At 38.0% G+C, this 26,181-nt stretch overlaps 1 protein-coding gene across 2 annotated transcripts in view; it reads right to left on the reverse strand.

Annotated features, from left to right (window-relative positions):
- Positions 1-2,738: 2,738 nt before the first annotated feature.
- The window catches only part of LOC111863706 (protein outspread), a 396,370-nt gene continuing 372,927 nt past the window's right edge, over positions 2,739-26,181 (reverse strand). The window contains exons 17-28 of one of the 2 annotated variants that reach the window (XM_023850245.2): positions 25,781-26,110; positions 25,006-25,240; positions 22,615-24,908; positions 18,289-18,391; positions 16,819-17,028; positions 15,315-15,462; positions 13,568-13,691; positions 10,873-11,025; positions 9,765-9,924; positions 8,526-8,664; positions 6,112-6,225; positions 2,739-4,613 (exon numbers count right to left, since the gene is read on the reverse strand). In XM_023850245.2, coding sequence (XP_023706013.1) covers positions 4,471-4,613; positions 6,112-6,225; positions 8,526-8,664; positions 9,765-9,924; positions 10,873-11,025; positions 13,568-13,691; positions 15,315-15,462; positions 16,819-17,028; positions 18,289-18,391; positions 22,615-24,908; positions 25,006-25,240; positions 25,781-26,110 — 4,153 coding nt within the window. In that variant the 3' untranslated portion in view covers positions 2,739-4,470. The remainder of the gene's footprint in view (positions 4,614-6,111; positions 6,226-8,525; positions 8,665-9,764; positions 9,925-10,872; positions 11,026-13,567; positions 13,692-15,314; positions 15,463-16,818; positions 17,029-18,288; positions 18,392-22,614; positions 24,909-25,005; positions 25,241-25,780; positions 26,111-26,181) is intronic. The other variant, XM_023850246.2, reaches the window with a different exon arrangement.

A 26,181-nucleotide genomic window follows, 5' to 3' on the forward strand; every position in this document is an offset into this window, starting at 1 on the left:
ATAATTTTCTTTTATAATTTGTATATCTTTTGCTGCTTGAGAATTTCCCCAGAAAAGTATTCATTATTTCATAAGAGAATGAATATACATAAAATAAATTGATCTGAGGGTGCCAGTGTTGCTCACGTACAGTACAGATCTAACTGCATACTAGGGTCCATTTAACTTAGAAATAAATTGAACAACACAATTTTTCCTATTTAAGTGGTAAACCAAGGAATTTTGTGTTTACTGACTCTTCTATATATTTGTTGTTATATCCAATGTTTAATGGATACTGAGGTAAATTATTTGTTACAAATTTTTATTATATTTGTTTTGTTTGTTTTTTTGAGATGCAGAGCCAGCTTGTTAGCAATGAGCCATTCACTCATATGTGAGAGAACTTTTATTAAAAATTATGACACATCCGTCATAGGCACATATTATTGGTACAGATAAGACATTTATTGTTGGGCTAAAGTCAATAAAAAGTTCATGGAGGTAGGCCTAGGCCCACTGGGGCTGTAGTGCCAAGGGGGGAAAAAAAGTCAATAAATGAGAAGCTTCTCCTCACCATTCTGCTCTCAAACATCCTGTCTATATTCTTCCTTCAACATGACAGACCAAGTATAATACTAACAATTTTTTGTGGGGTTATTTTATGATGCTGTCAATGGACAGAATATTGTGACATGTTGACCCCTACCTCCCCAGCTGCACGTAGCGCTCGCGTAATAGGCGAGTAATCACCCCGCATCCTGGTAGCTATGCAACGCGCGGTGACGTCACGAGCGGAGCCGAAGTGAGCCGAGTGGAGCCGACGTTAGCCGAGTCCCCGCAACCTTGAAGCTATGCAAAGTGAGTCAACAGCGGTGACGTCACCGAGGGATATCGCAGTTGCTAGGCAGCAGTCAACAACTCCGGACAGCGTGGCTAGCAACACGGCACCAGACGACAATTGTCCGACCGAGGCTACATAAGGAGCAGCGAAGGCTATTCACAGCCAGTCCTGGAGCTACCGCCAAGTGAGTCCTCGAGCTACCTCCGAGTTAGTTCCGAGTTAGCCAGCAACTAGTCAGTTGTCTTGTGGCATTTGGAGTGTACTATTTGTGATACTGCAGATAGCAGTAATCGTAAATCTGTAATTTGGGTGATTGTAAGTGCGAATGTGAAATAAAATTCGCTATATTAAATATGGCGTGAAGTTATTTGTCGCGATATACGCCCGATACGCGACAATAATTAGCACAGATAGTAGAATGACAGATAAAAGGAACCGGTCAATTTTTGAAAGCAGCAGTTGTAGCCTGAGATGCCATCCCAGCATTTTTCTGAAGTGACAGATGAAGACCACAAAAACAATTTCAGGATGTCTGGTGTCTCTGCCAAGATTCAAACCGAACATCTCCTGAATGTGACAAATACAAATCTAATTTCATGGATATACATAACACAATGAGAATACTGTACAGTACTTCACTCCCAACTGAAACACAGACTTTCTTGAAGTCTAAAATCACTGCTGTACTGTCCTGCTGTGCTCCAATTTTTTTCCATAGTGGAGCTGAGCAAAAAATTCTTTCTACTGCGCTTCCTGTACTTCACTTCTCCAACTCCACTCTTCAACCATATTGGCTGGATTACTAATTATACATTAGTCTTAAGTTAGGGGTGCCAGCAGGCAGGCTAGAAACATAGGGTAGGGGAAGAGACCTGCCCACTCCTAGAAGCCCTTATCTCCATCATCCATTAGAATTTTTTATGAACTCAGTTGTAGTACCTGACAAATGCAGACAATCTGATCAGTAGATCTATTACATCAAAATCAACACTCACAATTGCCATAATTTTGTCTATATATGGAACTAAGCTTGTAAGAATAATGTTGGACACAATTTTGTATGATGTTATCAATTGTGATGTGCCTCAATAATTACTGTCCTTCTTAAATAACTTCATGCCATTCAGGGATGTAGCAAATATTACTCTCCTTCGCTTCTACACTTATACAATTCACTATATCACAATTAATCTTAATCTTATACAATTCAGTATCTCAATTGCTGTTAAACTAGTATATCTCGGTGAATGCTGGACTTCAACTGTCTCCAACGGCGACTATCTCAAGACTGACTCGGCGAACGCATTAACCCCCTTATATATCTGCAGCCATTGCTACAGAGTGAACCTTCCATCTCTGGGGAAACGCGTTTGTTGATTCTGCAATTCCTACGCAACAGCCCACTGTTATTGCTTTACCATGGAAGTACCTACTCCAAACACCTTACAATATTATAAGACTCTTTCTGGTATTGAGACAATTCTTTCTTATTTTACATAAAATTAATGAGTTTATCAATCTCAGAATGGCATGTTTCACCTCCTGCTTGAATTAATTCTGCTAGAATTTAATGAATACCTGTCTGTTACTACCTTTTCATATCTTCAAAAGCAAACTCAACCTCAAAAGAACCAGATCAGGCACTCAGGTTAACAGCCTACTTTGCATTCATTATACCCATTTTTTCTGGTCATCCAAAATCTCTCTTCCTTTTATTTATTCCTGCAGCCAAGGTTCCCATCATAAAGGACTAGAGGCCAGTCTTAAACGGATCACTTGATGGAGATTGCTGATTAGCTTCACATTCTGGCCATTTACTCATCCTGCTGGGAATGAAACCCCAGACCATCAGCCTGAAGCTCATGTACTCACTGACCTATCTTGGCTCTGTAATGTAAACTTACATGTAAACATAAAATAAATTTTATTCATTGTTTTATGTTTTATTTATACTATTCTCTTTGCATTAAGTGACAATGTTATTAAACTATTCACTATTTCACAATATACACTGTACCAAAGAGACATATATGGAATTTTAAAAATGTTAAAAATTACATAATCTTGAAACAGTATACAAAATATATTGTTTCAGTCCTATGATATTGCAAAAGCTGATGTCACAAATAATATAATCATTGCTGTTATCAACATTATTTGGAACTTGTACTTAAATTAATATCTTTGAATTCAGTGCTAAGGACTGAATCTATTAATACATATACAAAGGTGGGTGATGTATGAATCCATAGACTTCATGTGAGAAGAGCTCACACATGATCTTAAACTATTCTACACATGACTGATCCTATATCTTGGGCCCAGTCAATATTACAACTGGTGTGTTATTAACTTAATGTACAAATTAATTACACTACTCTCAACATTCAACATACCTGAGCAAATTAATTTAAATTTGAAAACAAAAACTCAAACGTAATCTGCCACACCACATGTGTAATTAACAAGATAAAGGAGGGAAAGAAATAATTTGTATTCATAAATATTTAAAATTTGCCTCTATTTAATTCCCCAAGTTAAGCAACTCGACATTTCTATAACAGGAAATAATTTTCATGCTATGCTTTCTCAACAGTTAAATTTCCAGATCAACAGGTATAAATGTTAAATCGATTTTCAAGTTTGCAACATGATAAATTGTGGAAAACTTAAGTTCTTCATTTAATTGGTGCAGCAACTGTACATTAACGGGGTGGTTTTGAAACAACATAAAGCTTACACATCACATTAGCTCATGTCACCAAATGCTAATAACAACAAATGAGTACATGCCATCACAGGATGGTAAAGTTTACAGCATGAGAACAGAACACAAATGATAAGTTACAAACATTTTTATACAAGACACTAATAAAATATTCTATTGTTAACATAATTACATTACATACAATTAGTGAGCAACAAATGCTTTGAAGACAAGATTTTGTGAACGATAAAACGTAAAATGTCTATCCTAATTGGTTCTTCATGGACAGAAGCAATCAAACTATAATCAACACTTTCACTGGAACTCCATCTACCTCCAACAGTGCAATATTTTTTTTATGTATTTCATACAGCACAATAATGAACAGTAAATAATGCCCCGTCAAAAGTTTAAATTTACATGAGCATATTCGCAAGAACTTAATGACTACTCTTTTCTGCAAAAGCTGTTAAGATAAATGGAAGAAGTCATAACAGCTTGAGCAGGTACCTTGGACTTAATTCCAAGGTTTGTAATTAGTTTTGGTGTTTCTATCTATGTCTAATGTGAGTTCATGTCATGCAATATTAAATTACTCATGAATATTAATGTTTCATCATGTTTATGGTTGCAGTTTTGGCAATAACAATTCGCTTAAATTTGACTTCAGTTTCATTTGAATACTTATTACTGGCATCACTACTCAACTTTCTACCTTCCAGCACTGGTGGTTCTGCTGATTTGTTTGATGTTGATAGTGTTTGACTACCTAATCTCCATAACACTCGGCACTCATCACTGCCAACTGTTTGGTAGACTGCTGCCTTTCCCTTGGTTGCAAGTAGCATGCCCCTAGCTGTTTGCCGTGAAGCATTTTGGTTTACTGATTGGTTGCCACCCCTCCCCTCCTCGGACACTGTCCGAACAAACATGTTACTATTTAAGGTTCGAACATCTTCTTGCGCTCGGCCACCATCCCGCTGAGGGGACAGGGCGAGGTGGAACGGAGGGGAGCAACCGATAAAAAAGTCGACGATAATGATGAACTTTTATGACAGCTTTTCTTTGGAGACCGCATCAATTCTGTGGACCAAGAGGTAATTTTATTTAGTTTTCAAGTGTCAACTTCCTCAAACATTTAGGGATGGTTAAATACTAGAGTGACTGAAAAGTAAGAGGACAGAAAAACTTAAATGGATTTGTAGATGCATTATCACACTGCAAGTCACTGAAATGAGAATGCTTCCTGAGTTTTGCCAAAACAGAGTCTCTCAGCAACAAGAATTATTACCTATTTAGTTCTTAAACTTCTGTAAATGACCCTGATTTTATAATATAGAAACCAGAAGGGATCCCCCAGTGAGTTGTTGCATGACTAGAACACAGAGAGTGTCTATTTCAGGTAATCCTCAGAGGATAAGAAATATTAATGGAGTGTTCTAGGATTCACATTGATTAGCTAAGGGAACTCCTGAAGGCCGTAGATTAGGCAAACACCCACCAAGATTTAGAATGTGTATTTTTATTTCATGGGGGACGCAGTAGCAAAGTTGGTTGAGGCGCTATGCTACAAGCCAGAAGGTCGCAGGTTCAAGTTCCGATGAGGTCATTGGATTTCTTTCAATTGACCTAATCCTTCCAGCTGCACTATGGCCCTGGGGTCGACTCAGCCTCTAACAGAAATGAGTACCAGGAATTAATTAAATAATTTTCTTGGTGAGTAGAGCGCGGCGGACGCATAGGACTCACAACCTTACCACCACCTTTGAGCCGACTGACTAGATAATGTGGAACCCTCAATGTCTCACAACCCTATGGGTCTTCATGGTCTGTTACAGGGATAGCTTTGCTTTTTTCCCCCCCCTCTTTTTTTACTTAATCCTCAGTCTTTCATTATTTGCTGTTCAAAGGGGTCGTTGTCTACAAAGACTTGATTTTGCTCGGTATTTTCTATATGTATTTACAATTGTCTACGTATTACTTAAAACCATGACTCTGAAGATGACATTGCATTTGATTCAAGGTAGTACGGTAAAGGGCTCCACAGCAAAGTCATGACTTTAATAACAAAGGTGGGCAGTAAGTGCAGTGTCTACAGCTTCATGAAAGAGGAAGGTGGAAATCTAAGCAGTCAGGGCCAGTAAAGACACATAGAAGGCAGCCTATTTAGCTATGGAGGTCTTGCAAAGGACTCTTAGCAGAATTATTAGTGTGAAGGGAAAAGTGGGTCTGTGAATTAAGAAGATTCTGAACTCTAGGGAATGATCCTTCTGACCTTACTGCCTGACAGTGGCATTTGCCAATCTGTTAAGAATAAAAGAATTCTCAGAGAAACGCCAAATACATGTACATATGAATTCTGCAGGGCAGATAGATACTTTCTCAATAGCATGTTCTACAGAAAAATCTCTTCTCTTAGTGACTACAAAATAAATGACACAGAACTGAGCATTTACCAGAGAAATAAGACACACATGCACATCTTGATTAGCAACAAGTTCAATCATACTGTCATGTGTTAGTGTCAGGTAATTCTTCAGTGCAAGATTAGTTTCATTTTCTGTAAACTACATTTCCTAACCTGCAGTGGCGAGAGCTGGCGGTTCCTTGCGCTGTTTACTCTTGCTGGACTTTGAACCTTGGTCCTTTGTGATACCATCTGACTGGGACTTGTCTGCTGCACTGACCTGGGTACCTGACAATCAAGTTCCTTTATTCATTTACCGCATCAATTTTATCCATCCCTATGAAGAACTTTACTTCCCTGCATATCATTTAACGATTAACAAAGCCATATGGATCATTGTTTCTGTGGCATACAAATACCAGATGTTACTAAACACAAAGTCAAGAGAGGACCAATTACTTATTACAAGTTATGACACGAAAAATGACTTCATGGTTAAATGATTCCGAGGGTTAACAAGCAGCATTTTCAAGCTAGATGCTGGCTTGCATCCTATGTACATAACATGCTTACTCACTGTAGTTTCAGAGAATATAAGATGAAAGGGGTTAGAATAAAGTAACTGTCACATATAGTTAGAAGAAAAGCAGAAAAAACATGCAGGAGCAAAGCTTCACTGTTATTTCCAGTACATTCAAAGTCAGAAGACCTTGGTAACTTACTGTTAACAATGCACTACAAAAGCACAGAATTCTATACAAGAAAACTGACAGTGTACTCTTCATATGACAGCATCATTAAATAATAAACTTAAAAACATAACTCAGTCAAGTAAAAATTAAGCTATTTAAAGGAAATATTGTGGAACTTTCAAAGCACACATTTCAGTGTCATAAAAAGAAAATGGTTTCTTGCGCCCTGATATTCTTCAAAGGCAAGTTTGCCAAAGAGATATGGGGAAGGGTGAAGGGGAGAAAAAGGAGAGAGAGGACAGAGGGAGAGATGAATGATGCCAATCTATTTGTTTTCTTGTAGTCTGTTTCAATTACATAACCAATACATGTAATTCCATATGTTTCAGTTCACTTCAGACTGAAAATAATCTAAGAGTAATTGCTTTTTACATCATCTCCTCTCACAACTTGCCCACCCAACCGAGCTAGACCACTGCGCCTTCTGGCACCAGTACTCAAGGGTGAGCTACTGTAGTCACATCATGTTACTATACTTAGATGTGAGCAAATACAATATGTAGTACATATAAATGCAGTCAAGATATTTATTAAAATGAACATTATTGGGAGAATAAATTGATCTTTAACATATTTCATATTTATTTGATATTAATGAATTTATGGAACATTTATATAAGGAAAATTAATCTCCCAGCTATTATGTAGAATGACGTCTTCCCTCAAGTGAGATTCCACTCCTGAACATTTATATTATTGCTAAGGGGGGGCCTGTGGTAGCGTATTTGGTTGAGGGGCTATGCTGCAAGCTGGAAGGTCATGGGTTCAAGTCCCGATGAGGTCATTGGATTATCTTCAATTGACCTAATCCTTCCAACCGCACTATGGTCCTGGGGTCAACTCAGCCTCTAACAGAAAAGAGTACCAGAAATTAATTAAATAATTTTCCTGGGGAGTAAAGCACAGCCGGTGAGTATGGCTGACAACGTTACCGCCATCTTTGAGCCGACTGTCTAGATAATGTGGGACCCTCAACGTCTCACAACCCTATGGGCCTTCACGGCCTGGTAGAGGGATAGCTTTACTTTTTTTACTTTTACTGCTAGTGGGGAGGGACTAAGTCCCTTGTACTGCGGCCACTTCTGGCCTATTGTACCAGCCCCAGATGATAGGTGAGGGTGATTGTGAAGCAATTGGTGGAATGAAGATTGGCAGGGGAAACAGAAGTACTTGGAGAAAACCTGCCCCAGGGCCACTTTGCCCACCACAAATCCCACTCAACCAGACCCGGGATTGGGAAGCCAGCGACTAACCCCTTGAGCTATGGCACGGCCACTCCTGAACATTAGATGTTAAACATGGCTTCAATAAATATCACAACACCCACTGCTGATCCTCAGATTTGTATAGTTGTGTCAAAATTAGCATAAACTGCTAAAGCATAGATTGAGGAAAGATGAGGAATATACTATGACACATGCTAGAATATTCCATACACCAGAGAAAAGCAGACCACCTGTCAACAACAGAAATTTATTTTTTGTGAAAGTACAACTTAGATTCTTCTGTTGGGAATTCAGATGGCAACGGCATGCCATTCCTTGGTAGGTTATGTCACTGTCCTTACACGGTCAATGACAGCATGCAAAACATATTCCTCAAAAACAGTAATCCTGGCATATCCTATACACAAAAAGTTTTGTTAACTTTATTTGTGAAAAATAGTGTTATGTTTAGAACCAATGAAGATAAATGATAAAGGCATCTACAGAGAACATATGTATATATTAATTTCACTTGTCACAACAAGAGAAGAGGAGTTATTGGCTCAAATACCAAAAGATGCTTCCCAGTATTCACTGTGTCACTTCTGTAACTGATGTGACTTCATTTCACCTGTGATGTGAGGTGGCCAAGCTGCTGTCAGCTGCCGCAGTCGCTCCCACAGAGGCCCCATCCGGTTGCCATGACAATGTTCGGTACACATGTACCCATCAATCAGCTGCGCACAAAGTGCACTCAGCTGCTCCCCATGCTGTTAGTGACACAAATACACAAGCAAACCCTTCATCACAATCATGGCACATGAAGGATGAATGAATGGATGTAAAGAATGGGGAACTATCCATATGACAAAAGATCTGCACAGGTCACATATTATGCAGTTGTCAGATTTTTATTAGTTGGATAGCATAACCTTAATATGATTTCAATGTGCATTGATTTCTGGGCTCTCATGTTTTTCACTGCAAAAATATCCTCATATACTTTTATTAATCCATGCACTTTTTTTGTTCAATTTGTATTCATCTTCTAATAATTTTCAAGCCACTGCACCTGAATTTTAATTCATATTAAAACTCCATATAAATGTGCAAAATTATAAAAATAAGTAAATGCACTTAGGGGGAAAGAAAGCAGTACCTCTTAATTACATTTCTGGAAGACAAAGGTGCCTATGCACAACTTCAAAAAGTTTAGGCATGACATGAAAGTAAAGCTCCCTAAGTTCTAAACTTCTGCACAGATATTAGCGAGTGATCAGTTTTATGTCTGACGCTTTGCGCCTCGGTGACAAAGATCCAAGTGTCCATCGAATGGGGGACTGGGCAGGATCCAGAAACAGTCTGTACATGGTAATGAAGACTAGAATTCATGTTCATCTGGGAAAAATTTAATTCCAGCTGTCCAGCCCACAGCCAGATGCTTAATCAATTTATGTATCCTGGCTACTGATTACATCTTTTGTCATGATATTTATAGTTCATATTATACTTACAGAACAAATTTTGTTTTGTATATGTGTCAATGTCAATGGTACTGTAATTTATTCCATGCACTGCTACCATCAATTAGCAGGATTCAATTTTAAGCAGGTACTGATATAAATTTCAATGGTGAAGCAAACAAGGAACTATAAGTTAATAACTTCAAATTTTTGTGATCCATTTCTGCACATAACTTCCACTACTACAGATTCTGACCTTGTTATATAATGGATTGGTCCAATATAAACTCTACTTACATGGAACTCGCGTAAAATTACCAGCAGTTCTACCAAAAACAACTTATGAAACAAAAGACCATGTCCATGCAATGGGAAAAACAAAGCAAGAAATGCAGGGATTTGCTCACAGTTTTGGTGGTATCAAGCTGGTGTTGAAGGTGACTTATTTCCTCACACTTCTGTTCCAGTTCATGTTCACGTTGGCACAGCAGCTGTGCAGCATTACCTTCTGAGCCTGCTTCTAACTCACTCACTTCTGATACCAAATGTGCACGCAACTGCTTATTTCTGAAACAAAGCATGGCAACATTAATACTGGCTAAAGGCAATACGTAAGGAATAAACAAAAAACATGTGGAGCCATACATAAAGATTCAACCTTTTATCTTGTTTAGTGAAATGACAACAACCATGCTCATGGCACAGCTGATAGTTATTCAGTGTTAAGGCATTCACTAAATGAATGGTTAGTGTACTGGTAACTCTACAGTCTTATAAGTGGAAGGTACTAAAGTTGAGTCTTAGCCAGGTTACTAGCTATTGTATTCCAGTTGAGGTTAATCACGGTTTTCCTGGTTTGTCCATGCAAATTTTGAGACTATACAGGGAATGAGTGCTTCCTTTCAAATTTCTGATTATTCACCATTCATGGTATTCTTTCCATCTCACTGAATGCTATATATACCCACACACCTGCAACAGTTACATAAAATAACCTAATCCATGAACTTTCTATTATAAAGACTGGAAGTGGATAATTATGTTCACAAGAAGCAAAAACACTATAACAGTCCTGTGACAGTTTAATCCAAGTTACCATTGTACAAATCTTCATATAGCCTACAGGTTCTCTAAGACCTACTTTAATTTTATTCTCCTATCTATGTCTAGGTCTCCCAAGGGATCTCTTCACTTGAAATTTTTGAACTACAACTCTGTAAGCATTTCCTACTTACAACATGCACGATAATGCCCCCTCCAATCTTATCAATTCTGTAACCTATTAAATAAAATATCTCTACAGTGTTGACTGACCCAGTTTCAGAGAAGTTAGTTATTTAAGTTAAGAGAACTTAACTCTTAATCAGAAGACAAAAAAAAAAAATTAGATGGCATTTCATAGTAAGACTACTCAGTAAAACCTGTCATCACAATATCTGCTACAGAAGCAGTCTTCAACATTATGACACACTACTAAGTTGTCGGTCTGAGTGATGAAGAAAACAGTACATTTACCTAGCATCCAATTGTTGAATGTGTTGTTGTGCTTGTGTAAGCTGTTTCATTATCACTCCCACTTGTTCTTCTAAGGCTGCTGACTCCACACATTTTACAGAGTATCTTTCTGACAGAGAGAGAATCTCCTGTTTGATTTCTTCCATTTCAGCTCTGCAAATACATGAAAATAATAAAGTACCTAGTTTTGATGTTAAGTCAGAGTTGTACAAGGAATATTAGAAATTACAGAACAATATGTGAGATATGAAGTTGATTATGAGACTATTTAAAGCCTCCCATTCGAGAAAAATTATTGCAACACTAATTTTTCAAGTTTAAGGTCTTTCATTCTGGTCCGTCACACTAACCAATTAACAATCAAGTTCCTTCCGTCAAATGTGACACTTTTTTAAGTTTTCCACCTCGTCAGCACCTGCCTTACGTGTTTCGGCTCACCACGGAGCCATCATCAGAGGCATTTATAGTAGAAAAAGAAATCACCAACACACAAAACTTCACTTTGTCCAAGATAGCCACGTTCCAGTTAATTAAAATAATTACAAATAGTTAAAATTACCCAGAATGTCGATTCACTAAAAGTTTTTCACACACCACAGTAGCTTCCTTATTTGATTCGTCGTTAATTCTGTAAAATTATGTTTCGTTATTTGAAGTAAGAATTCTTAAAATCCCTAGAATTCTTTCCCGCTTGGCCCAATCTTTTTGCTTCGGGATGTTNTATTTTAATTAACTGGAACGTGGCTATCTTGGACAAAGTGAAGTTTTGTGTGTTGGTGATTTCTTTTTCTACTATAAATGCCTCTGATGATGGCTCCGTGGTGAGCCGAAACATGTAAGGCAGGTGCTGACGAGGTGGAAAACTTAAAAAAGTGTCACATTTGACGGAAGGAACTTGATTGTTAACTAATTTTTCAGTCTCAAATTTCAAAAAATTTCAGATAACTGCCTTTACCTTGTTCAATAGCATGCATAAATCAATGTCAACAGAACCTGTCTTGAATATAACACACGGTGAGAAGCATATGGTCAGAGAATTCTTTTTTTTTTTTAATAAAACGAATTACGAAAAATTTTCACTGAGAAAGGATTCAAAAAGTGACTAGCTTCATAGATTGCAATTACAGTGAAAATACGGCTGCAAAGATACTGTACATATTTTCTCATACACGATTGACCCTGACTACATTACACTGGAAACAAAATTACTTGCTGCTTGTAGACCATCAGTGGTTACTGAACAGGAACAACAATGAAATTCATCTGATTGGTAGAACCTGTTTCTATAAAACTCACATTTTGTGTTTTGGCCCTTAGTGTGCATACTATTATATTCCTTAAGATATTACCTATGCAGTTTTATTTACAGAGCTGGCCTCCATTTATTATTGGAATTTCATCAAAACTGTTACAGCCATTTTCAAGAAACTCGCCATTTTGTGTTCTGGGGCCCACATGAAGGGTCCCTAATTTTGGAACCACAATGTTCAGATTCAACAGGCACAAAGAGCAGATGGAGAATTCCTAAGTATGAATAAACTCTATACAACCTTTCAGACACAAGCAACATACAATACATATAGATGGCATATCAAGAGACTTTTTCTTTTGCATTCAGTGGGGCTTAAAACGTCTAACTCTTGTCAAAATCTCATGATCAGTTTTCATCATCATAACAATTACTTCCCATATATACTGTGTATATAAGAAAGTAGGCTGGCCTAATAGAGAAAATTCTCATTCTTATTTAAAATTTCAGAGTCATTTTCAAATTCCAGTCTCAAGCTGAAGAGGTCATTCACACATGCACAGACAGAACACATTCTCTGATGTTCATCATTTGATGCACCTCTCTAGAAAATCTGTCAGATTTTAAGAGAGAAGGTAGTTTGGTTAACATTAAACTTATCTATGTTCAATATTAGCCATACAATAACCAAACTGTTTCAAATTCACTTTATATGCTCATCTATCTGTGTGGGTTTCTCGTATTCACTTCAAGTATGAATTAGCCCACTGGCATATTATTCAAGCTTTGTCTATTTAAAATACCCACACAAAATCATTACACAAGTTTTTCTTTCAGCAAAATGTATTTGTTGTCTGAAACATAAACTATTTAAAACTGAAAAGTCCTTCTTTCTGAAATGTTACACCTAGTATTCTGGTAGAAGTTTATAGATATTCCTCCAAAACATCACTAAACTTCCACTAGACTATACAGTACCACATGCCAGAAAGTACAAGTAGTATGCTCCATAGTTAGTACCATAAGAAATGTATCTCTCTCATAATTGCAGTTTCATTGTGCAATGTTTCACAGTTGTTACACCTAACATCACCCAACAGGGCTGACATCCTGCAGTCACCAAATACTTTAATGGATTGGTTAGGAAGACATGACTTTACCAACTGAATGATACTTTCTCAACATTAAAATCTGTATTTTACATGCACACTGTAACTATGAAATATCAAATATTGTGGAAAAAATATCCAAGATGCATTAGTAAATATAACAGAGTATGTAAATTAGTAAAACTGAAACACAATAAAATTCATTACACTACCAGATACAACAGGAAAGTTACTGAACAAACAACGCACTATCCAGCTCCACTACACCTGATTTCACAGAAATCTGATCTGAAAGAAATCTTACAATCCCATCTAACAGTTGATATATTACACTTACTCATGCTCCTTGTGGACAGCACCAATGTCATGAGTGGACTGCATCTTTTTGATGAATTCTGACTTGAATTTCGCAATCTCTTTCTGCACTTCAGTCTCATGAGCTTTCCTCATGGCATCCAGTGCTGTGGACAATATAAATACATCAGACATCTTCAAAGTACCATGAAAAACCTAATCTTAAATATGAGAACACACCGCAACTTTCTGATAGTACTTGAATTCCATTCTCCACCTTGTCCCATCACCCATTTTCCTTGGGTTTCAACAGTAAATTCTCCAACAAACTGAAAAAATAATGGAAATTAAGCATTTCCTTATGTTGTTCCATTAAGGAGTAAACTATATGAACTTCTATGCATATATTGGTCTACATTCAGTTAGTCTGCCATGAGTCATTTACAAGTAATTACCAGATCAATTTAAGTTGCACAAATTAAATATTTATTCCAGTTCAATTTTCCAATTTTAACTGCAATTTTAAAATTTGGGCCTGGGACTAACAGTTTGTCAGTAAAAATTATTTACAAGTAATTACCAGATCAATTTAAGTTGCACAAATTAAATATTTATTCCAGTTCAATTTTCCAATTTTAACTGCAATTTTAAAATTTGGGCCTGGGACTAACAGTTTGTCAGTAAAAATTATTTACAAGTAATTACCAGATCAATTTAAGTTGCACAAATTAAATATTTATTCCAGTTCAATTTTCCAATTTTAACTGCAATTTTAAAATTTGGGCCTGGGACTAACAGTTTGTCAGTAAAAATTTCAGTCTTTCCAAATTCAAAACAATATTGGAATGTAAGGAGTTGGACACATCACATGAAGCCTCTTCTACTACTAGTCTCATCTCCATTTTCACAGAAACTACAATGTCCAAATCATGATATTATAACAATTACATCTCTAATGCAAGAAATGCCATTACCTTCCATAAGACCAGTTCTTGATAATACAACTACTATGTCTGGTAGAAAATAAATACCACTACAACTAAAGAATAAGCTAATTTAATTTTATATTTGGTATATGTTTCAAATTGTTTGATGGGTTACCAAATACAAATAATCAAAGTGGCTTAGTAAACCATAAATCCAGCGGCCTCCCTAGTCTAGAGGTAACGTTCCCACCTCATGACTCGTGGTACATGGGTTCAAAAACCCGGCGGAGGTCGTGGAATTTTTAAGGGCAGAAAAATTCAGGGAACAAGTCCTCCAGGAGGGACTTTAAGCCGTGGGTCCCGTGTCATAGCTTTACGGCACGTAAAAGAACCTTATATCTCCAAAGGAGGTCACTGAGCCAAATTCAGGACATTTCCCGCCCAACAGTAGTCTCTAACACCTCCGATAGATGGGGAAAGCATTATAGATACTGCCAAGCCAGTAGAGGCGAACTCGCTGGCTCGGTCAGGACTGATGGCACGCACCAATATCGGTAGGGTATAGAGACTGGTAGAATATCATAGAGGGAAGCACAATGGACCAATACTGGTCTAAGTGCACAGGGAAACCCACCCTCTCTAACAACTAACTAACTAAACCATAAATCCAGCCATCAGCCTTGTTCACACGTTGCATACCCATGTTCTGGTCATATTCCATTTCCTTTTGAGGGGACTAACACTCCAAATCAAAGTGCTTATATGCATGATTAATAACATATCAATTTTTAAAAAACCTTAAAAATGAACAAACATCAATGAAGTGAACACGTAACATTTTCTCCTTCCTGCTCTTATTTTCACCTGCTAATGTAGCCTGTGTTTCCTCAGCCAGGGCTTGCTCTTTCTCATGCCGCAACTGTTCTATTTCTTGGCGATGTTTCTCCTCCAACTCCGCTATGATGCGGCGATGAGAGTTCTCCATGGCAACCAGGCCCTTTTCACATAAAGCCTACAGCACCAAGAAAATTTTAAATTCAAAAGGCATAGTAAAATAAAACCCTAATTTAAGAACTTTCTTTTCATTTTAAATTAATTTCTGACAAATTCCCTTTATAGCCAGTGTAGTTTCGCTCTCAAAAACAATTAATGTAACCTTAAGTTTGGTTATGTGTGTTCATTATTAATGAAATAATGTATCATGCCACACAGCTTTTCAGAGACCAAATATTGTACCCACTATTATCTCCTAATTCTTTAAAATAATATAAATGTTGATGTAAATAAAATGTATTTCTTTATTTAAAATTACAGATCTTGGAAAAGATTCTGTTTCCTGAAGAAATATACAAAAGCTGACATTAAGATACAACAGCATGAAAAACAAAATTTGTTTAGCAGACAATGGACTTGAGGAATGAGAGGAAAAGAAGACTGCATTGAAGTACATGTTTCACCAGGGTATAAAACCTGTAATATGTTTCCTGTACAGAAAGACGTGAGAATTGTGTGGAATACTTCACAAGTATTGTCATAATTATTAAAAATTTTACCTTCTTAAAGAATATTAAATATGTCACCAATCTGTGATTCATAATTTGTGAAGCATGTAAGTGATCAGTGTTCTGCATTTACTACTTGCTGAACACTACACCTACCACACAATCCACTTCTCATTTTAAAAAGCATATGTATATCACTTACATAATTCATAACTATTTTTCTCATGAATTCATAGTGCATTAACATGATGAGTTTGGAATTGTAATTTCTAGCACTTTCCTCTTTTATCTGAAGCAAGAAACATGTTGCACAGCCTTTTCCATCTGCTGGAATTACATGTGTTTTAATGGAGCTGAAAACATTCCCGCTCAAAAGAACTTGGGTATGTTGCACTACTCATAGATAGGCTGTCCACACACATATTCAAGAAGCCAATAAACAAGCCCTCTAATTATCTGGTAACAAATTCCAAATGTTCAACAACCCTAATAACAGAAACCCACAATTGAATTTAATGTCACAACTTAGTTTGTAAGTTTGAGTACTCTCCAAAATCCTTCCTGGTCTTTTGAGTGCCATCTTCTAAGAGAATTACTTGCCAAATTTGTATACTCACACTTTACATACCACTCGTACATCTGTAGAATGTGAGCCCCTGAATTTAATAATTTGATATTTCAAGGAAGGTTTCAAACAAAACATGTGAACTATATGACCACTTCACAAGTATCACAATATTATTATTGCACCCCTGACCCATTTAGATGACAATAAATGCCTAGCCAACCAGAGAATTAAAATCTGCCAAACTCTGCTACTCAACCTACAGCACCCCTCCATTAAGTACAGTGATAGAATTGCTTACTCGAAGTTGCTCAATTTCAGCCTGATACCGCTGCCGAATATTTTCTTCTCCTTCAACATCACGTTCTAACCCAGCTGAAAGCGTCTTTTGGTATGCAGATCTAAGGTTTTCAACCTGCTGAGCATATTCTGAATCCAGAGTACCCAGCCGACGTTCCAGACGACGAGCTCTTTCCTTTAACTGTGCTTGTTCTTGTTCATGTTGACATACCTTTTTAACAACAAAAGATTTATTATGTAGTCACAGTATTGTTGTGGTGACAGTTTAACATAACTACTATATGTATGTTTGGAACACACAACAGGATGCACACTATGAAGATAATGTTATATATCACATTGACTAGTCATCACAACCTACAGTTATACATCATAGAAAGTGTTCATCACATTTAACACATTGTGGACCGGTGATTTAAATATTTAAATCACCCTGGGGCAGCCATTATTATACCTACTATCCTAACTTGTGCACTGTTTACTTTAAAAATTAATATAAAATCTCCTAATTAATTTTATGAACTAAAATTTTTGGAGAACACTTACCAATGCTCCTAGAAGTGTTTGAGGGTGTGATATTTCTGGAAACATTCCCCTTTGTGAAGTGGCATTACACAAAACTTGCAAATGTAGACATACTCCTTTTTTTGTGAACTGTGCGAACATGGCATTGCCTAGAAGGGTGCTTCGCCTTGGAATGTTCACACTTCACAATTTTCACGAAGGTATGTTTCCACATATCACCCGAGAGTCGCCCTGGGGGGTCCACATGAGGCCTGCGTGGGGTGGGAGTTGACAGGCCCGGTCGCACTAAGTCTGTGTCTGACTCTGGTTCTGCCACCACCATCTGGTCTGTAGCCCAGGCCTTTGCCACATTCATCAGAAATGCTTTGTGTTTCAATTTCGAATCAGGGTTTAGATTTTTGTGATTTTTTTTAGATTTTTTACTGTCCCCACAATGTTATTACCCCCATTATCATCGGAGCTACTGTCACTTTTACTGTCTGTGGCCACAATTCTTTGTTCTCCCCTGTCACTGCCATTCTCTGAATCACCATGACTACACATCTCACAAGGCAGGCCAGCTAGCTCATCGGAGAAGAATTTGTCCTTGTCCATACCTCACCACTGACTACTGGCTGATACATACAGCTCGAAGAGCAGCAAAGAATTTTCATTTATAGTGGGTTAAGAACAGAGTGAGGTCAAGTTACTGACAAGTAAACAAATATTCCAGAGTTTTATTATGCCACTGCGTGCAACTTGGGTGGCGCCAGAGCAAGGTATAGTGTGTTACAACCTAATGTGTCCTAAAATCATGATATCATGAGACAGGTCCACCACATTAAAAACCAAAAGCATGATACCATGTGACCAGTCCTCAATGTGTTAAAACTGTCACGAAAAGGTACTAAAGTGACAACAGTGACTCTCAACAATACAGCTACTCTCTATCTACAAATTAACTCACCAGTGACTGCCTCTGCTGTTCCAGCTCACCACGTAATTGAGCCATTTCTCGCTCCTGGCATCGCTGCAATGCTTGGAGCTCTTGTTCATGTTCCGAAGCCAACCTATGGCAGAACAAACCTCCATTAAAAGATACATATGTTATACTTCTTGAACACCAAAAATTATACCGGTCTGAAATTCAAGCTGAAAAGCAATAATATTTGTCATTATGATTCAATGATACCCAGAAGCACCTTCTAGATATACGAGGGTAATTCCAAAAGTAAGGTCTCCTATGTTTGAAAATATAAAATAAACATTTATTTTCAATTTTGGATACATCAGTTGAATCTTGAACATGTACTCATTTCTATATATAATCGCCATTTCGGTCGATGCATTTTTGTAGGCGCAGTGGCAGTTTTTGTATGCCCATGTCATACCAGTTCACCTCCATGCTGTTCAGGAAACTTCGAACCTCAGCTTTCACCTCATCGTCGTTGTTGAAGCGCTTTCCAGACAAATGTTCTTTCAACTTTGGAAAGAGATGGTAGTCACTGGGCGCCAAGTCCAGACTGTAGGGTGGATGGGTGATGATGTTCCATCCAAACTGTTGCAGTTGAGCGACAGTTTGTCGGGCAGCATGGGGGCGAGCGTTATCATGGAGAATGCTTACGCCCTTGCTCAACATCCCTCTTCTCCGGTTCTGAATCGCCCGCCTGAGTTTTCTCAGTGTCTCACAATATCTCTCAGCGTTTATTGTGGTCCCAGTTTCCATAAAGTCAACCAACAATACCCCGTTTCGATCCCAAAACACAGTTGCCATGACTTTACCGGCAGACTGTGTTTGCTTGAATTTTCGAGGCTTAGGCGAAGAGGAATGCCGCCACTGACGTGATTGTTGTTTTGTCTCAGGTGTGAAGTGGTACGCCCAGGTTTCGTCACCTGTGACAATTGAATTCAAGAAGTTGTCCTTTTCGTCAGCATAGCGGCGAAGAAATTCACGGGAAGAGTCAACTCTCTGCCGTTTGTGGTCTTCCGTGAGCATTCGCGGGACCCATCTTGCGCACACCTTCCGATAATTCAACTTCTCTGTCAAAACCCGATAAATGGTGGTTCGGGAAACCTCGGGAACCGAAATGCAGAGATCATCGAGTGTGATGCGCCTATCCTGACGCATGACTCGCTCAATCTTCGCGACTGTCTCGTCAGAAATTGACGGTCTCCCAGTTCTTTTTTCGTCGTGTATTGCAGTACGACCAGATTGAAACTCCCTACACCACTTGCGGACGTTCTTTATGTCCATGCACGACTCGCCATACACTTCCACCAACCGACGATGAATTTCAATTGGTTTAGTCCCTTTTGCGTTCAAAAACCGAATAACTGCGCGAATCTCACACTTCGCGGTTTTAGTAATCGGGAGCTCCATTTCTAACGGCAACCGTGCCAAGACTGAGCGTCCTAGCTACGTGCGCGCATGCTTGGTGGTATTGGGGGGAGTGGGGGAAGCAACGAATGCAACAGGGTTGCCAACAGCCGCACGAAAAATTACCCAGCGCTTTGGAGACCTTACTTTTGGAATCAGCATTTGAATTTCAGTACAATGTGTTATTGGATGGAATCATATAAGAAAAGAAAAACATGGGGAAATCATATAGTTTCTGGCAGGTATAAAATGTAATGTACATAGCTGCAATCTCTTGAAACCTTCAGCTAATGTAAGAATTTGGCAACATTTAAAAAAAAAGCCTCATTAAGCTAGAGTCATGGGAGTAGCAATGGGACTCACCTAAAGGAAAAGTCTGTATTGATTACTGTAATAAAAGCAAGCAGAAAACGAGACTGGTCAAATACAATACATTTCATCAAATGTGCAAAGAATAACATCCAACTGTTCAAAGCAACACTATTTAGAAAAAGATCTGGCTACACACTGCAATTCTCCAGATGAATGAAGATTTGCAAAAGAGATCCAAAAGTCAGTGACATAATTATAATGTTATATTTTAGTGTCCTGTTGCACTGATTTAAGTCCATGATTTATTTCAACCGTCTTCCAGTGCATACACTCATCTATCTCACTCCTCTCTCTCGCACTACATGTTTCGGCACAAAAGTGCCATCTTCAGGTGCTTATTCAATTTACAATAAACTAGTTCATTGCATGCCTTGCTGTCTTTAAATTAAAATAACTAAAATATATATTGATAAATATTAAATATTAAAAATATTAAAATTGTTCAGGACAAACCAGGAGGAAATTTAATACCAGATATAAAGAACACATACATGACATAAGACACAATAACAGCAGTACAGGATACTCAGAACACATATTAAACACAGGACATGCATATGGTACTATAGAAAACACTATGGATATCACAGCAACAGGTAAGAAGGGGCAATACTTGCACACATTGGAGAACTATCATATATATAGAACGACAAAGAAAAACACACATATGAATAATATAAATAAAGAAATATATAACCCAATATACCACGAATTAAATACTATCTACACAGAACATAACAACACCCCACCACCTACCCCCACCACATCTACGCCCACAACATCATAACTCAATCAAAACGAAGACAGCACACACACACATACCCAGCAGGCCCAGCAGTATAACACATGCAGTCACAGGAGCAAGACACAACAGGAGCAAGACACAACAGGAGCAAGACACAACACAAAGCACAGTGAGTATTAAAAATTATAATACCACAAGTAATAAATAAAATACGGAACGCAGTATTAATGAATAACAAATTCACGTTACAGATACACACACGAAAGTAGAAAGAGTGCTCCGACAGAAGAGGATAGGTGTGACTCGCGTAGTGAGATATGACATAGGGATGAAAAATCCTGAACAATTTTAATGTTTTTAATATTTAATATTTATCAATATATATGATAAATATATATTTTAGTTATTTTAATTTAAAGACAGCAAGGCATGCAATGAACTAGTTTATCGTAAATCGAATAAGCACCTGAAGATGGCACTTTTGTGCCGAAACATGTAGTGCGAGAGAGAGGAGTGAGATAGATGAGTGTATGCACTGGAAGACGGTTGAAATAAATCATGGACATAATTATTGCTAAAATTTATGGATATACCATTCTGTTTCTATTTTTATTATGAAACCATCCATGTTTCTATCTGGCTACTACAATACTTAAGCTGTAAAACAATGACATATTTGTAGATGAAATATATGACAGGAATTACAAAAATTCGCTTACACTGGAAAGCTGACATCATCTTATTAATGAAGCAGCAGAGATACAATTCATATGCTGAGTTACCTTCACTACATCACATTCAGAACATATCACGCATACACTAAACATAATTCTCCTATTAACTATAAATTCACTGAGCAGGCATACTATTTCACTGACAACTTACAGTAAGAATAATGTGCATCCATATGTAGAGTGGCTGTTGAAATTTTAATGGAGGGTGTATATATATATATAGGTAGCATGTGCACGTACACAAACATAGAACAAGCAACAAATAATTCAATTGCCTGTGAATATGTAAGAAATTCTCTAACTGCATATTACTTACTAAGAGTAGGAAGCAGATTAAGACAGGAAACTATAAATTTCCTTTGATTGATATCTAGCAGATACTGACATGTATTTTAAGAAAGAACCATCATTTCATAAAATATTCTGACTACCCATATAAAAACAATTTCATAGACGACCTCTAAATTTAATTAGAAATATAACAGCGCAGCAGGTTTCTGCAGTCCTAAGTGCAGCCTAAGGGCTCAGATTCCCCTTGCATGATTATACCATACATGCTCATAACTCACTTCATCACATGAGAAGTGATTACATCTCTATTCAATAATAATTTAAATTGCATAAAACTTTTTTTAATTACTGGTGTTTTATTTTACAAGTCACAATTAATTGGCCATACAAAAGTGTTTAATTAATAAAATTAATGATAATAATAATAATAATAAAATAGATACAAAATGTAATTACAGCAAGAGATGACAATGACACATTAGATATTGGTATTAAAATGTGGTATATGTGAAATAGAAACAGAAAATATAACATGCATATTCATAAATTTCACTTGCCTGAAGGAACAGAAGAGACTTATGAAGCTCAGGGCCCATGTATGCCCAAGCTTCCTACCATGTCATAGTATCTACATTTCTGACACATGTACAATGTTAACAAATGCAATTTCAAAGAAATCTGTGTTGTCAGCATAGACAGACAGAAAGGAAGAACATCATCTGATCACTCATTAACAAGAATCAAATTCTGTGTGATTTGGTATATAACACTTACCTATGCACTGTTTCCTGCAGCTGTTGACACCTGTGACAGTCTCGTCCCTGCAGGATATACCTCACAAGACTAGTTATCTGCAATCGCAGAGTGGCACACTTTGAGCACACGGCATCCCAGGAACGTACCCCGGTGTCACAGTCAGCTGTCCCTTCTTGATGTATGTTACACTTATCTAATGCCATCTGGAGCTCTTTCTGCAGGTACATAAGAGAATCCATCACACTTCTAATACATTCTTCATCACTCACAGCAGTCTCACTGTCTGTCTTCTTACTAAACACTTGCAACATATTTGAGTGGCACTTTCGAGAAAACTGTTCAAAAAGATACTGGAATTCCATTCTCATTGCAGAATCAACTCTGAATTCATCCTGCCCAGGATCTGTCAGTAACCTAGAAATAACATCACTGTCTTCAGTCTGCAGATTGGTGACCACTTCATTTGAAATGCCATTTGTAATGGAATTATCAGGTGATTCCATGGGAGGTGTTTCATTGCATATCACGGCAATACGAGCATCTACCATAGCTTTGTGAGCAGTCATATCTGCAAATTCTGATAGCAGTCTTCTTGATTCCAACATTGCTTCTTCCCCATGACTTAATGTTCTCGCTGACTTATCTTTCTTCAATTTTGATAGGCATTCCTCATAGTTTCGAGTCAGTTCATCAATACCTGATTCCATCTCTTGCCTCAGAATTCCTTCAACTGTGTCCGACCACTGTTCCAAAACAACGTGCTGTGATGCTAAGAAACTGAACATTGCTTCCTGTTCCATTGCAAGACTAGTTTCATACACCTGCCCACAGCGCATGGTAACATGTGAAATCTCAGCCTGAATTAGTTCACGGTTCACAGTTTCCTGTGCCATAGTCCATGCTTCACGGATCCTTTGGTCTTCCAGTGTTGGAGTCAGAGATTGTCCAAATCTCTGTTGCTCCACTGTTATATTTCTCCTCTGTTCATGTTCATTTGTAAGACTCAGTGTCTCAATAGCTAGAGATTGGGCCAGCTGTCCTAATATGGCTGTTCTGTAGTTTTTCATACACACTTCCAGCTCCTGCTGTTGCTTCAGCAACATCTCTGTTGCATCTGTACTACTGGGTTTCAGGCACCATCTCACTTCACTTCTCTGAGCCAGAAATCCACAGCTGGAAGCCAGATGTGTCTGTGCCATCAACCTTGCTGAAAGAACTCTGGTGAGATGCTCAAGTGATGTTTCATAGCAACTGGACTTTGCTTCTGCGGTTCCTTTCAATTTTGACTTCAGCTCAAGAATTAGGCGCCTGCACTCTATAATCTCTGAATCTAAGACTCGTTTCCTGAAGCTACTGCTACTATCCTCACAACTGGTAACAGCCTGGGCTATCCTACCAATAAGCACAGATTCATAGGCTAGTTTCTCAGCTAGAAGCTGCATACGGGCTTGACTGTCAAACCTTCCCAGCTGCACTAATTCTGCTTTTCTTGCTGCTATTTCCTTTAACTTCGTTTGCAAAAGGTTTTCAAGTTTCCTTACCACACACTTCACTGCTGCATGTCTGATGAGTTCCAATGAATTATTTGAACCATTAATGATTTCTGCCTCAGCATCATTACCTTTTCCACTACATTTTTCTAGGATATTTTTCACCTCGCCTAAACAGTTCTCAAGATACTGGAAGCTATCCAAATAAGATGGACGATTTTTTGAGGCTGGAGACTTATTAGATGCTATTACATTAAGACACTCTTGTACTTTGGCTCTTGTAATTATTAGAGCATTTTCAAGGTTTGAAAACTTTTCATCCTCCAGGCATATAGAGTCTTGTGCTGGTTCCACACTCACCTCCACATGGTGTGGCTGCTTTGGAGAGGAGAACTGCACATTTTTACTGGGCAAGACCTCCCCCTCAATATCACCTTCAACTTTCTTTCCTATCCTGTCAACTGCCTTTGCAACCTTGGATTCCAGAGAAGAGAGACGGATCAACACCTTCATTGGCTCAGAGCTGGTAGCACTATCCAGAGACTTCCGACGTATGCGGGAGGAACCTTTTGAACCTCCTTCATCACTACTTATATCTTTTCTGCTTTGAGGAGATGCACTTCTTGCATGCTTGATGGGTCTTGGTGATGCAGTCACTGCAACTGGCTGGCCCGTTTCCAAGGATGTGATTTTGGCTTCCAATTCAGCCAATTTCTCTTCAAGCTCTTTGCAAATCTGAAATGATTCACGTCCCTTCAAAGACAGGGAGCGCCGTTTTTCACGAGAATCAGATTTCAAGAGCTTTTGTTTCAGTGCTCGAACCTATTGAAAGAAAATATATTTCAGTTTTACAATATTCATATAGTGACATACTGAAGAACACAAAACAATTTAATGAATTTTTAAAATAACTATTAACCTGCTTCTCAGCGGCACTCAGCTTCAATGTAAGATCCTCCACTCTTGCGGCCATCAGAGCAGCTTGTGCATTGCTAGCATCTTCTTGGCGTTTCCCGTCCTGTCGTAGAGTGATTAGCGTCAGCTCCAGATCATCATACAGAGCATGTGATTCACGCAACTCACGCTTCATGGCACGTATCTCTGCCACAGCCTTCTCAAAGCGACCACGTAGGTCGTCATATTCTTCCACTAACCTGTACATCAATATTGGAGTAGCTGCTTATTACTTACTCATTTAACATCAATCATTTTATTAGGAAGAATAAAATTACACCTCATAAAAGCAGTAAAAATGTGAATTAGATTCATAATTACAGCCTACACAATTTTTTTTAAAGCATGTTAGAGGTTAGATGAAAATCCAGCAAACTTACATTTCTTATTCTATCATTCCACTAAGAACTAAAATAAAATAAAACAAAATACTGGAAAGCCAGTACATCATACTACATTAAATTACTGATATCAATTTTATGTCCTTTATACGTATATGTTAGTTACTGTTAGGAATTGATACATTTACATGTTACATCAAAATATTTATGAAATTCACTGAATGTCCAAATTTAATGAATGGAATGCACAGTCAAGGTTTGGGGCCTTACCTTCAAAAATATATAACCATTATACTAGGTAGTGACACTCTGAGATTACTTTCAGACAGCAGACTTATTATCTGTCTGAAGTTTAAGGATCAAGCCATGCTAAGTACCTTAAGCAACACCTTCACTTGCCTCTCTTTGTCAATCTGTGACAGGTCCAGATCAAGATCAATATTTGTTAAATCACTAAGAGAATCAACACTTCGGCCTTTCTCCCTTGATGCCGACAGACCGTTGCTGCCACCAGCAGAACTGCTACTTGCACTCCCTGCCCGCCCCTCCAACTCACGAACACGCCTGTACAATGCCTCATTTTCCTCAATGCCTCGAGCCAACTGCTCGCCAAGGGAGACTGCTTCCACTGCCTCTCGAGTCAGTGCATCACACCGACAACATGCTGCAGCAAGTGCGGACTCTGCATCAGTTAGCTTCTGCCGCCATTCTTCACTGTCTTCATGGTACCTATAAGCAAACAGCAGGATCAGCATTATTTCTTTTTATAGCAATGAGAATTACTGGGACTGTTGTTCTTT

The sequence above is a fragment of the Cryptotermes secundus genome, unplaced genomic scaffold (genome assembly GCF_002891405.2).
Source record: "Cryptotermes secundus unplaced genomic scaffold, Csec_1.0 scaffold429, whole genome shotgun sequence".
NCBI lineage: Eukaryota > Metazoa > Arthropoda > Insecta > Blattodea > Kalotermitidae > Cryptotermes > Cryptotermes secundus.